The sequence below is a fragment of the Myotis lucifugus genome, unplaced genomic scaffold (genome assembly GCF_000147115.1).
Source record: "Myotis lucifugus unplaced genomic scaffold, Myoluc2.0 scaffold_337, whole genome shotgun sequence".
NCBI lineage: Eukaryota > Metazoa > Chordata > Mammalia > Chiroptera > Vespertilionidae > Myotis > Myotis lucifugus.
Window position 1 is genome coordinate 79363 of NW_005871385.1, and position 14762 is coordinate 94124.

The following is a 14762-nucleotide window of genomic DNA, read 5'->3' on the forward strand; positions in this document are numbered from 1 at the left end:
TCTACTTTTTTTTTTGGCTTTATTCTTAAAACCATGAACAGTGCTTCCTTTGCCAGTGCCCTGACCCCAACTTCTCATGGGATTTCTTCTCAAGTTCTATGGAGCCCAAAGCAGTGATTTTTCAGGGGGATGGGTGGGAGGACCTCTTTTGGGCATAACATATTTAATATTATACTGTATCTTTGGAAAATAAAAATAAAAATCATACCAATTACTCCACATTTAAAACTCCTAGTAAACTACCCAAATAATTTATCTTTTTCTCAGGGGAAAGATTAGTAACAGGCCTTCACTAGCTGCCATAAAGCCTTCTTCATCCCATCTTAATCTGAGGCCTAAATTTCATTTCAAAAATAGTATATTTATAACGAGCATACACTTTTGCATTGTTTGAATTTGCCTTAAAAAACAACCAACAACAGTGGGTATTTGTTTTATAATACAAAATGGGAAAGGAAAAGGTAAAATTATTTTTATAAGCACAATCTTAGCTATGTGAAATATAGGGTGTTCCCCAAAAAATGTATACACAAACTTAGAATAATTATAAAGGCAGTGTTTATTAAAATATATTTCATTTTCAAAATTGAGCTATTAGCTGTTAAAGTATACACTGTATATACATTTTTGGGGGGACACCCTGTATATAAAATTTAAAGACTATATGAAATTACTACTAGTAATTCCTGCTTTATTTTTTTAGACAATGCTATATATCTATATTTTTAAATGTTCTATACTGAGCATCTTATATATGTATATGTGCTGCCATGTATATGCAGATACAATGTATATATATTTTGATAGCTGTAAGTGTGATTAAAGTAATTGTGTACGACTGAGCCTCTAATCAGATTTGCTTACAGGCTTGCTGAGGTCATGGTGACGAGAATAAACAAAAGCCTTCCCTTGCCTGGTCCAGATACCTGTGTACATGAACAATCCATACCCTGAAACCCAGAAGCCGCAATTAGAGAGCTTTCCTTCGCATTCAAACTCAGTGCCCAGGCCCATAGGCAGGATACAGGGGAAGAGGAAAGGTTATAGCTGGGTCGTCAGATTTCGGGAACAAGAGAAAAGAGAAATCTCAGGAGAAGTCAAGTTGGACAATGAATTAGGGACAAATGGAGTAGATGTCTAAACCCTTGAAGACAGATAGTGTCAGAGACTCCAGAGGGTGGAGGTTGGAATCCCCCCTCCCCTCCCCTCCCCTCCCCTCCCCTCCCCCAACTCCAAGCCCCACCTTCCTCTGAGCATGGGAATGGAAGTGAGGGCAGGGAAGGGAGGGCAGGGAAGGAAGATAACAGCATCGCTAGATTGAAACCTGCCCACAACTCTCAAGAAATTTCACAATGGACCCCCACCCTCCACCCTCTACCACCCCACCCACCCCCCACCCCCATCCCCAGGGCTCTGGATTCCTCAGAGAAGCATCGCCCCAGAGCTACACTCCCCACCAGCCCTAAATTAAAAGGAAAAAGAAAAAAAAAGAAATTCCACATGTTCCAGTCTCCTTCCTTATCAAATATTTCACTAGAGAAACCAGTAATAATCCTGACTTTTCTCACTTCACTTAGGTAACTTACTGAGCTTCGCAGAGTTACCACATAGGGATGATAGTGCTGGCGATGATGAGAACAATGTAATCGCACAGCGTCCCTGCGAGGATTAAGTATAATAATGCAGGCAAAGCATCTTGGTCACTGTAGTGTTCATTACATGTTAGATACTGTCATTCATATTTATTGCTGACAGCAGTCCTGAGCAAAATTTAGAGAAATCCCAAGAGAAGTTGGGCAGTAGAAAGGACAAGCAAAAGAATGGGCAAAATAAACAACTGACTTTATTTGGGTTTGGTTTTCGGCAAACTAAGCATTCTTGCCAGAGCAGATACTTCCAGCTCGGATTGCTGGAATAAAAAGTCACATATGTATACCGCATACAAAAATAAAACTCAAAATAGACTAAGGACTTAATTGGAAGACCTAAACCCACAAAACTCCCAGAAGAAAACATAGGCAGTAAACTATTTGATATCAGTCTTAGTAACATATTTTTGGGTATGTCTCCACGAGCAAGGTAAACAAAAGCAAAAATAAACAAATGGGACTTCATCTAAGAAGCTTCTGCACAGCAAAGGAAATCAACAAAACAAGAAGACAACCTACCGAACGGGAGGATAGATTCGCAAATGATATAGCCGGTAAGAGGTTGATATCCAAAACATGTAAGGAACTCACACAACTCAATAATGGAAAAATAAGCAATCCTATCAAAAAATGGGCCGAGAACCTGAAGAGACAGTTCTCCAAAGAGGACGTACAGATGGCCAACAGACATAGGAAAGATGCTCAACATCACTAATCGTCAGGGAAATGAAAATGAAAATCACAATGAGATTCCACCTCAGACCAAAAAGTCAATAAGTAACAAGTGTTGGCGAGAGGTGTCCTGCTGGAGGGACCAGAAATTGGAGCAGCCACTGTGGAAAACACTATGGAGATTCTCAAAAACTAAAACAGAACTACCATATGACCCAGCAATTCCACTTTTGGGGATTTACATAAAAAGGGAAAACACTAATTTGAAAAGATATATCTCCCCTATGTTCACTGCAACATTATTTACAATAGCCAAGATATGGAAGCAACTGAGGTGTCTGTCAATAGATGAATGGGTAGTGAAGATACGGTACATATTTACAATGAAATATTACGCATCAATAAAAAGGAATGACCCCCCCCCCCAACTTGCAACCACATAGATGGACCTAGAGGGTATTATGCTAAGTGAAAGAAGTCAAAGAAAGAAAAACACAGCATGATTTCACTTATATGTGGAATTTAAAAAAAAATCAAGACAAGAAACAGACTTCTACAAATAAGGAAGAAACTGATGGTTGCCAGACAGGTGGGAGCAGTGTGGGGTGGAGAGATGGGTGAAAAGGGTGAAGGGGAAATAGTCAATAACATTGTGATAAATTTGCACAGTGACAGATGGTTACTAGACAGTGTGGAGAGCACATCGTAAGATGTATAAACGTTGAATCACTAAGTTGTACACCTGAAACTAATGTAATATTGTCTGCCGACTACAATAAAATAATGATTGCTTTGGGGGAAAAAAAGTCACATACGTGGGCTGGATGTGCCCACTTCAGGTCTCTTCTTTCTGCTGTTACCTGTAAAAGGACCCCTCTTTGTTTTACAGTTTACATACTGCATTTGCTCTATAAATTTCCCCCAAATTTCATATAAGCAATATTGGGATACACAAACTATATAGGTCTCCACTGTAACCACGGCGAGAAGTAGAATGTGAGTCCTTATGGTTCAGAACATGGCTTGCTGCATATTCCCCTGGGAAAGTCACTTTGGAGAACATACCCTTCTCTTGCCCCCTCCCTTTCCCTTTGTGCAGCAACATCAAACACAACTGCTCGGGAGCAGATACTAGGGACTGGTTTTAAGCATCCAAACTCATTTCCTCTCCTATCCTTCAGTCCCTCATAAAGAAGTACCAGGGGAGTGTACATTACACATGCATCAGCATTCAGGGTTTTACATTTATCTTTCAACACTTCAATAGAATTGACTTAGGTCATAATTTACCTCACTGATTTCTGTACATAAAGACTCTAAAGATAAAAGCAAATTCTCTAAGAGATTAAAAATCAAAACAATGCCTCCCCCAATTTTAATGGATAGAAAATCGCTTTGAAATTCTAGTTATCTAGGCAACTTGCTGTTATCTACCCATTTAGTGAAAGAGAAACTAGAAATTGGTTTGAACATAGATACACACACACACACACACACACACACACACACACTCACTCCAGGACACAGTTACCTGAGGCACAGCCGTTAACCTTTGTGGTGTGAGCCATGCTGGCTTGAGTCCAACGACAGGTCTAGAAAGGAGTGAGGAGTCATGCAAATTTATGCACCAAGTTCCCAAATGCATTCAACCTGAAACAATAAAGAGAGCCCCATCAAAAAGGATCATTTAAAAGTATGTACAACACTAAATCTTAGACTTCCGTTTACAAGGATGACTGCTAGTGGAGAGAGCAAATCTGAAAGGGGGCAGAGAGCCTGTGGCTCAAGGGGGTGGCGGCCCTGGACCCGCCACTCGGTGCTAAGGGAGTAGTAACACGCCGACAGGTGCCCGGGCGGACAGGCACTGAGAGCAGGTCTCCAGTTAATACTCTGATGGGAAACAAGACTGGCTATCCAGAAACGAGACTTTTTAGGAAGGTGGTCTCCAAATACAAATGACCTCCTAATGTGTAACTCTCTGTAGCAGTTCACAAACTTTTGGTTTTTAAGCTTATCCTCCTTTCGAAATGTTGGTTCAGTTGGTTTAATTTACTCAAGTTCAACTTGAAAGCAGTTGTTACACCACATGGTCACATTTCTTAAAAAAGATGAACTTCATGGCAATTTTTTGAGATATCTCAAGTCTTTCACCTAAAACACAAATGTAATCTAGTTAACCCCCCTCTTAAAAACAAAAAAATCTTCAATACTTCCCATTGTCCTGTTGGGTAAATTTCAAATGGCAGTTTTTTATTTTCCAAATGGCAGTTTTGAAATATTAGGGTTCAGGTTGAGCAACATACTGGTATTTATTTTACACTGATTCTCTAGTAAAAGTTAACTGAGATTACCGTAAAGTTACTTATGTTACAATCATAGAATTTAAAACAAATGGGGGAGAAAACAAGAAAAAGAATAGAAGAAAACATTACTCCAACCTTTGCAAAGCAAACCACGATACAGACAGAAATAGTCCACTGTTTTAACGCCAGGCCCACGAAATCAGAAGAAATTGAGCTTAACAAATTCCAAGCTCAGAACTGAAGTGTCAATTTAAAAATCTACCATATGACTCCCAACAATAGAATGTTAAAATAACAACATATCCATATATACTGGAATCTAATGCAGCCATTGAAATCATTTACAAGTTTTTAATAATACCGAAAAACACTCCAAGGACATTGATTTTAAAACTATCCTATCACAAACATGATTTCATTAAAAACATGTACCAGTACGGTATGTACACATTTAGACATTTATTTAAAACAATTAGAAGTAAATACAAAATATTCATTGCCCCAGGATGCTGTGCAATTACAATGTTAGCTCCTTTACTGCTTTTGTAATAATAATTATTATTAAAAAGAAGCATTAGGTACTTCCTGTCAACTTTGTTTTTATTTGCTTTAAAAATGCTATGAAAAAACAGCTATCAGACTCCAATCATGGAGATTCTCAGAGGTCAGAAATGTAAGTAAATAAAAAAGGAAGGAAGAGGAAATGGCTGATCACTTAGCTTGTGAAATTTCCCTCATTGTTTGATGGATTTGTACAGTTCGGAGCTAACTACTGTGAAAGCGACTCAGTGCAAACGCTAAGGAATGGCTGCTGCTGACAGGAGTGCCCCCTGCAAGCCTTTTCCAGCTACAATGACTACGGCTCAGCTCCGGCAAAGGACCCAAAGCTGGACCTTCCACCGGAGGCCTCCCGTGTCTGCCTGGCAGCACACCAGGAGGGGAGAGGAGCTGCAATCACCCGACATTCTGCTGGAAAGGGGCACTGGATCAGGCCCAGGGCATTGAACTTGGAGAGCAGTAACCTCTGTGCACAAGCAGAGCTAGCTGGATCAGAGCAGGCTTTAGGGGTAGAGTGAGCATCATCTTTAAGAAGAGGAATGACTATACATGTCTGACAAATGTACCTTTGTAAAAAAAATAGGAAAGAAAGAAAATAAACAAATGGGGACTGGGCAGACTGAAGGAAGGGGAGTGGGGAGATAAGGGGGCAAAGAAAAGAAACCCAGCTTCTGGAATCATTCAATGAATTATACTTTTAAAAGCCAACAACAAAAACCTAAGTGAAATCCCTCTTTCCTGGCCCCTGTGGAGCCTGGTGTGCTTGTACTCTTGCTTCATGGTGGCTTGTAAATACCACCATTTAAACTCTCGAGGGCGAGCAGAAGGCAAGAAGGAACAAGCTGCATGGGTTATGGGTGCATGAAGTATGTGTCAAGGTATGTGGATGGAGATGTGCCCAGGATCTTCCTAATCGAGCTTCATAAACTGTGGTCCAAGGTTTGCTCACGTTATTGGACCCCTTTCATCCGGCAGAAGATCTTTATCTCAGATTCAAATGAGTGCCCCCCCCCCGCCTCCCACAACTGAACACTAAAATCAAAATGAAGGGGAGCTTAAAATATGGGAACTACAAGCATATCAGTGGTAAAATAACAAGACACGCCTGTCACTGGGCGTGGATCCTGGCAGTGTTTGTGCAAAAACAAGTTTTATATTGTGTATCGATTTTCCTCAGGTATTGCTCATGCCTGACAGGTGGCCTCAAATTGGGAGGACTCCGTCTTCTTAATGACATGCAGATTCTTAGGTCGGTGTATTGTATAAGCCAGAAAAGCTTTGGCCAGGATCCACTCTCTGCTACAGATCAATAAACCGCTTCTTTTCTCCCTCAGAGAAGATTCAAACCAGTAAATCTTAAGTGGTACAATGGTGGTTTAGTTCTGCTTACTAAGAAAGAGCACTTCTTTGAAAGGATTTGGGAAAATACATCAATAGAGAAAATAAAGAATTTGTCTTCTCTATTTATTTCAAGAGACTGATCTGCATTGAAGAACATGTTAGTGGCTCCCCAAGTACAGTGCAGAGAATAATGCAGTGATTATACAAATTAACCCCTAAATACTTTCCATTATTAGCTTAATATAATAAATATGAAAATCAGCTCAAAAAATAAATCAGCTCACTAGATCTTTTCTAAGAACACATCAATAAAAACAAATAGATGAAACTGAGGTTTGTTATGTACTCTAGGCTAGCACTGCCAACCGATCAAATGCCATGTCTCGGTTAGAACCACGGTAATGATGACGATGACAACACTGACGCCGCTGTTGATGACAGCCAGTATATATTGTGCTCTTGCTGCTATTAGTTATTGGAATCTAAAACATAATCCACTTTAAGGTGCTCCATTATTTAAGGCAAAAAAAAGTTATTGGTGATTACATGATGACAAAATGCTTTTTTAAAAATTACATTAATTATAAGACACATCCTCATTTCAGAAGTGTTACAGTGTGAAATTTGTGCATCTGAGAATTGGTAAAATTATGTTACATTCAAGGCACTTTTTAAGGCATTTATTTAAACCTCAAAACAACCCTATGAAGTATTAGGGTCCTCTTTTCCCATTTTATAGATAGGAAACTGAGGCATAGGGAGGTTTAGAACTTGCCGAGGTCACACAGCTAGTGAGAGTTACATTCAGGGCTAAGTGAGCCCTTGAGCTCATGCTCCAGCCCCTGTGAGTATGAGATTTAGAGTGAGGACACTATTGCTTTAACAAGTAAGAACTGAGACGCATAGGTGAGTGAGCTCCTTTTCAAGGTAGTCACCTGACGGATGTATATGCCTACTGCAAGGATGCTTGCTCAATTTTTTTTTAGATAGAAAGTTATGTTTCAAAATTTATGTAATTGTTTTTAAAGCAACTGAATTTCCAATTTTCTTCCTTGGGGTTACATGTTTAAGAACTTAAAGAGGTACTTATATGGCACACAGGTAATGTCTCAGCACTTAAACATCACACTTCCTTCTAGACTCCACATTTAGTCAGCTTGAGTATCGGCCTTGTTCCTTAGATTCTGCTATGAATGTCATTTGACACTTTCAAAAAGTTAAGTACTTTTTCAAATGAAAACATTGCCCACCACTGAGGACAGGCGGGAGGCTCTCAGTGGAATCATAGTAGTTTCAAAAATGGATAGAATTAGACCTGGCTGGGTAGCTCAGTTGGGTAAAGCATTATCTCCGTATGCCAAGATTACGGGTTCGATCCCCAGGAAGGGCACATACAAGAGGCAACCAATGAATGCATAAATAAGTGGAACAACAAATCGATGTTTTGCTCTCCTCTCCTTCCTCTCTCTCTAAAATAAATAAAAAGAAAATGGATAGAATTATGGCAATATAATTAGAATAAGAACCTTGATGCTCAAAAGGACAATTATGACAGGAGAAACAATTTTGATGCAAAAGTTCAAGAATCTCCTTTATAACATGTCATAGTATTTTTATTAAGGAAGCAATATAGTTTTACCTAAAATCTGGAAAGGATAGAACATACAAAAAAACAATAATTTATTACCTCACAATCCTAATGTAGCCATTGTTACCACCTGAGGCTATTTCTTTTCAATATATTGGTTGACTGTATATTTTAATGACCTTAACATGTTTTAAAGACCTATAACATTCCAGAATGTGCACCAGCCATTTTTTCTGAGATACGAGAAAAATTAAAGTGCTGAGCCATTCCCAGAAGTTCAGACACCAGCACTGTGAAGCAGACAGAGACACAATGAAAGGAGAAAGCCTAGAACAGCTGTGTACACCATTCGATTCCAAGCCACAGTATGGTCTTACTTTGCCCAAAAAGAATGAGAGTGGCCAAAAAATGTATTCACAAGAGACCACTAGGCCTAAGTCATAAAGGATAATTGAGTGTTTTTCAGGGTGAGAAAGATGGAAGGTCATTCTAGGCAGAAGGAACAGCACATGCAAAGGCAGAAGAAGAGAAAGTGCATGGCAAGGAGAAGTACAGTGGCTAGAGCACGTCCACGTCCACGAGGGCTCAGTTGTAAATAAAGTGAACTGCCAGAGAGAAAGTGATGTCAGGAGACGGGGTGCTAGAGAGAAATCTGAAGGAAGTGGGTGCTACAAAAAACAACAAACCGAAAATCACACACACACACACACACACACACACACACACACACACTTTTACCCTAATTTTAAAAAATGCAAAGTTCATTTCTTTCTTTAAAGAAGCCAGACTTGCAAACAGACATTCAAACGCCTATCTAATGTATAATATACCATCTATGAATGTCCACATATGTCTGTCAAGAATTTAATTAAAGGTAATTTATTTAAAAGTATGTTTTGTGAAGAAATTCTGGCCATAGCTCATCATCAGGTTACCTTCCGTTGATTTTGAATATTGGCTCCTACTAGAAGAATTGTGGTGAGTAATGTTAACCAGCTCTTGGTTATTTTGCAACCAAATTGCCTAATTATGACCCAATCCCATTTGGTTTCCTCAAATAGAGCAGTTTTCTTGGTATGGGTGGGGTATAGGTAAAGGGAAATCTCAATTATCAATCCAGATCTAAATTAAAATTTTACCTGGATACTTGTTTGCATTGATAATGTAGGAAAATGGTTGGGTTTTACCCATGAGAGAAATTTTATGCTATGTTTGTTTGGTTATATTTTAAAACTTATTCCTTGCAGTAACATATTTAAGAGGCTGAAGGAAGTACTTAAACCACAGGAACAATTTAAAATAAAGACAAACTATGAAGAAGGAAGAGTAAATAAGTTCATTCATTTAACAAATGAGTGCCTACGATGTGCCAGATACTGTTTTTGGCACTGAGGATATAGCAATGAACAGAGCAGACACCCACCTCATTCCTTTCCCAAAATAATCTCACCAAAGATCTGTGCTTTGGGCCCAAAGATAATTTAGGTCACAGTGCACTTCACAGATTAGCTGTACGAAAAGCCAATTCCTTACTTATCTTTTTTGCCTTATTTGAAAAGACTTCCTATGTTAAGCTCTGCCTCCCCGTGCACAAGAGTGGGCAAGAGTGTGCCCACATGCACTCGACACCATGGAAGCACATTAGTATCTCCCCAAGAGTGTGCCTAAGGGAAATGCTGTTAACAATTGGTTAAATCCATCTCAGAGCCTGCAAATACTTTCCGAGCCCTGCACTGGCTCTGCTCCAGGTGGGTTGCTGGGATCCACATAGCTTCCTGAACACTTAAAAAGAACTGATGCTGGCAGATTTTCTTTCCAGGAAATTTTCTGTGATGAAAGTTTATCAGATCATAACAACCTAGGCTGAAAACAAACTGCTTTTCTCAAAAGAAATAGGGGACAGACTGGAGAAGAGGAGACAAATGAAGATTAGAATTATTGCCCTGACTAGTGTTAGAGTGTCGGCGCAGGCACCAAAAGATTGAAGGTTCCATTCCAGTCAAGGGCACGTATCTGGGTTCAGGGGCTAGGGTGCCACCTTCCCATTTTTTGTTGACTTTAGAGTAGAGGTGGGGAACATCTGGCCCACAGGCTGTATAAGGCCCACAAAATCATTTGGTCTGGCCCTGCCAAGGAATTAGGGGCGAGTTAATTAAATGTTTGACCAAATACAGCAGGCTAATTTTTAAGTTGATAATTTGTATGGTCCACGAATGATGTTATAAATATCCAAATGGCCCTTGGCAGAAAAAAGTCCCCCACCCCTGCTTTAGAGGAAAGTAATTTTATGACTCAGTTCAGTGTAAGCACATAAAATAGTCTTTATTGACTTGCTTTGATTCATCTGTAAATAGTTTAAAAACAGGTCATAGCAGAAATCTCATCCTTGATTTTATAAATTTGTCCATATTAGTGAAGTCTTGCTCTTAGTAAGCATCCTTGGTAGAACTTTATGAATTAAAACATCAGTGCTTTTGCCTATTCAAATATTGAAGGACCAAAATGTAACAGACACAGATGTAAGAGAATTAGTTCAGGGTAGTTTGAAGGCTTTTGTTCATTTCCTATTTAAATTAATTAAAATATGCAGTTATTAATATTATTTACTGCTATCATGGACATTTTCCCTTTCATTCCTCTAGGATTGGATTCTTGTATATTCTCTGTGATTGCTCTTAAATTAATTAATACTATTAATGACAAGTTCAAGGGTGCCTGGGACTATCAGTAGATAAAAGAGATCATAACCTTCAAACGGGGGTTCTCAAAGTGTGGTCCCCAGACCAGCAGCATTGGTAAGGTCTTCTGGAAACTTGTTAAAAATGCAAATTCTCACACCATCCCAGACCTACGGAATCATGAACTCTGGGGGTGGGCCCAGCAGTCTGCAGTTCAGTAAGTCCTCCAGGTGACTCTGATGCAGGCCAAAGGTTCTCAAAACCACTGCCTGTAAATATTAATTGTTTAATTGGGGGGGGGGGGGAGATGAAGTCATAAGGCACCTAGAGCCAGGAATGTCCTTTGATTTTATGAAATGGTACCCAGTGGTTTAGAAAATATCCCCCAAGAAGCCTTAGTTTCCCCCCCCCCATTAATTTATTGAAAACATATTGACCTGGCACTTAGCATGTAGCAGGGACCCTGCTGGGCACTATAGTGCTAAACAAAATAGACTCAGTTCCAGCTCCTTGGGGCTTATAGACAGAAATTACACACATACACACCAGCACATTATTAGCAAATCATGCTAAATACCATGAGGGGGGAAAACAGGGTTGAATGAGAATAATGGAGGCCAAGTTTCTTGGGACTGAAGTGGAGGATATGCAGATGAATGCGATGGGTGGTCTTTAAAGGCTTCTCTAGGGAAATAACACTGAAGGTGAGGCCCGAGAGATGCCTAGAAGTGAGCTGCAGGATGTGGGAGATGAGAATAGTCCAGGAACAGAATGGAGCTCAGAAACAACGCTTCCACATGATTTTCTCCAATGGCATATAAAACAACTCAATAGAAGGAAAGTCTTTTTATAAAAAAATGGTGCTGCAGCAATTGGCCATGTAAAGGCAAAATAATGAAACTTGATCTTATCCTTTCACCTTACACAAAAATTAAGTCCAAAGAAATCATAGTCTTGAATGAAAAACAAAAGATACATAAAGCTTTTAGAAGAAAACAGAGATCTCCAATTCTTGGAAAAGAATTCTAGACATAACACTGAAAGGAAGATGGATAAAAGTAAAAATAGATCAGATGGTCTTCATCAAAATTAAAATCTTTTTCTTTTTCTTTTTTGTGTGTGAAAGAATGGCCTGGAAGCTCTGGGGCAGGATAAAGCTCTATGCATTTGAGCAACTGAGTTTACTAAGAGACGGAAAGAGCACCTTGGGCTGAGAGGAGAGGGGAGCAGAGGCGCCATTGTGAGATTTGCAGGCCTCTTGGCCACAAGAAGGAGAAGGGGTTTTATTCTAGGTGCAAAGTAAAGTCAGGGAGGGTTTCAAAGCCAATGAGTAACATAAGATAAATGGCCGTATTTCTCAATGTTTTGCTTAGGCTTCTTACCTTCTTTACGGAGAGGTAGGTCAGGGCTGAAGAGCTTTAAAAATTTTATTTTCCGCCGAAACCGGTTTGGCTCAGTGGATAGAGCGTCGGCCTGCGGACTGAAGGGTCCCAGGTTTGATTCCGGTCGGGGGCATGTACCTGGGTTGCGGGCACATCCCCAGTGGGAGATGTGCAGGAGGCAGCTGATCGATGTTTCTCTCTCATCGATGTTTCTGGCTCTCTATCTCTCTCCCTTTCTCTCTGTAAAAAATCAATAAAATATATTTTTAAAAAAAAATTTTATTTTCCACAATTTACAGCAGAAAGGCCCACCCATTCCTAAACAGAAACTTCCTAGATGTTCTTGTGTTTCCCCATAACTTAAATAACTAAGTTCCTAGTTATTTAATGGAAAATTGAAAGGGGGCTAGTGCCCAGCCCAAGAGGTACTCTGCAATGTGCTGCCCAGCAGAAGTTCCCAAATGTTAAACAGTGTTATCAATACAGCAAATGCACTGCACCTGCAAACAGTTAGGTTCTGGGAAAAGCTGAGACCAGACACTGAATGCAGAGACTGAAAGGGCAGAAGCTGTGTCCACTGTGTCCCAGCCGCACTCAAGTGCAAGTGGCCCTTCACGCGTCATACAAGCTGTTCAAGCGAATCCTGAACGGCGCTCTCCTTTAGTTGTAATAAATCGCACTTAAGCTCTCCCCTTTTTCATAGAGAAGACTCAGAACATTCTGTGCCTTTTTTTTTTTTTTTTTTTTTTTTTTTACAGTCAAGGGCTTCCCTCCTGGGACAAGCACACTGCTTTCATGACTCCGCAAAAGTCGTGCTGTTTCATGTCCGGTCTACCCTTGCTAGGCGGGCCAATTTCAGGGCGCGGGCTGGGGTGGGGGCATTGGCATCTGCCACAAAGATTTCATTTAGAAAGAGGAAATGACTAAAAACCCTATTTCCTGCCAGAGTCCCATCCTCCTGGGGAAATGAATAGCAGTACGGTGACAACCTGACCGATGAGGCCACACCCAGGAGGGAGAGCCTTGTCCCCTTGGTCAGCATCGGAAGGGAGGACCCCTGGGGTGGGTCACACCAATTTCAATTGCCATCAACCACCTGACCCTTCTGCTGGGAAATGCAACAGGCTCGGGGAGCCGACTCAGCAGCTGGGACTTCAATCCCTCCCCGCTCCCCCGGAGGTCCTGCCTCTCCCTTGCCCCACTTCCCTTCCCCCTTGGAAAGGCTCTGATGGCAATGTCTCAACTCCAGCTCCCTAGGAAAGTGCCAGAGGGTGGAACCTGCCAGAGGAAAAGCTTCACCCCTAACCCAGGACAGAAAGGTTGGGCTCAAGCCAGAAACATGGGCTGAAGCCAGGTCCCAAGAAGGCTGGCTCCCCGAGTGTGCAATCGGCCAGCACAGAGCCAGGTGCCACCAGCTCCTGAACTGAGGGCCTTGGGCATTACGGAACCCTTGGCCCCTGGGTGTTAACACCTAACGGGCTGGGTCTCAGGCGACGAGGAAGCTGGAAGACAATATCCCAAATTCAGAGTGAATAGTGAGATCTAGATAAAGGGGGGGGGGTAGTATATGTGTATCACACTAAATTAATCCACAAGCATTTGTTTGAAACTATAGGTAAAGGGGGTAGGGAGAAGCAAAAACAAAAATTTATAGCCACCAAAGGAAGGTAAATGTTCACTAATGGAAAACTATTATTTCCAGTTTAAGGTGTCTGACATCTCATTGACATTGTTCTTATTTGTTCTGCACTTTAAAAAACAAACATAAAAACTGTGTTGATAGGCACCTTCTAAGCCCCTTGCTATGCAAAGTGTGGTACCTAGGCCGACAGCAGCATCTACTTCAGTGATGGCGAACCTTTTGAGCTCAGCGTCTCAGCATTTTGAAAAACCCTAACTTAACTCTGGTGCCATGTCACATATATAAATTTTTTGATCTTTGCAACCATAGTAAAACAAAGATTTATATTTTTGATATTTATTTTATATATTTAAATGCCATTTAACAAAGAAAAATCAACCAAAAAAATGAGTGTCATAGGTTCGCCATCACTGATCTACTTGGTGCTGACTTGTTTTTAAAAAGCAGAATCCTGGGTCCCACTCCAGACCTACTGAGTCAGAATCTTCAGCCTAACGAGATGCCCAGGCGATATGTAGACACAGGGACGTTTCAGAGGCACCGGCTTAGCCCTATTTGCCTCATCAGGCCTTATGCTTCCTAACCGGTTACCTTCCGTCCTGAGGGCCCACAGCAGTGGCTCACTACCTTGGCCTATCACTGAATTACAGCCCAGACCCCACCGCGGACCAATTAAATCACTCTCTGGGGTGGGACTCAGACAGAAGTATTTTTTAAAGCTCCCCCAGGAGATTCTACTGCACTTTGCTTGAGAGTCACTGGTCTATTCCAGTGGTTTGCAAAGTGTGCTCCCTAAACCAGCAACATCAGCATCACCTGGAACTTGCTAGAATGCACATTCATTCTTCCATTCTTCCCTCCTCCCTGCCATATTCTCACCCTTCCTCCCACTCTCCCTCCCTCCCTCTGCCTCTCTCCCTCTCCTTCCCCACCCCCTCTCTAAAATCAA

At 40.9% G+C, this 14762-nt stretch overlaps 1 protein-coding gene across 8 annotated transcripts in view; it reads right to left on the reverse strand.

Annotated features, from left to right (window-relative positions):
- The window catches only part of KANK1 (KN motif and ankyrin repeat domains 1), a 169305-nt gene that overhangs the window by 59837 nt on the left and 94706 nt on the right, over positions 1–14762 (reverse strand). For all 8 annotated transcript variants that reach the window (XR_002832189.1, XR_002832190.1, XR_002832191.1 and 5 more), the window contains one exon: positions 3853–3971. Coding sequence is in view for 4 of the 8 variants with exons in the window: in XM_014466412.2 (XP_014321898.2) it covers positions 3853–3889 (37 nt within the window). In the remaining 4 variants the exon portion in view is untranslated. The remainder of the gene's footprint in view (positions 1–3852; positions 3972–14762) is intronic.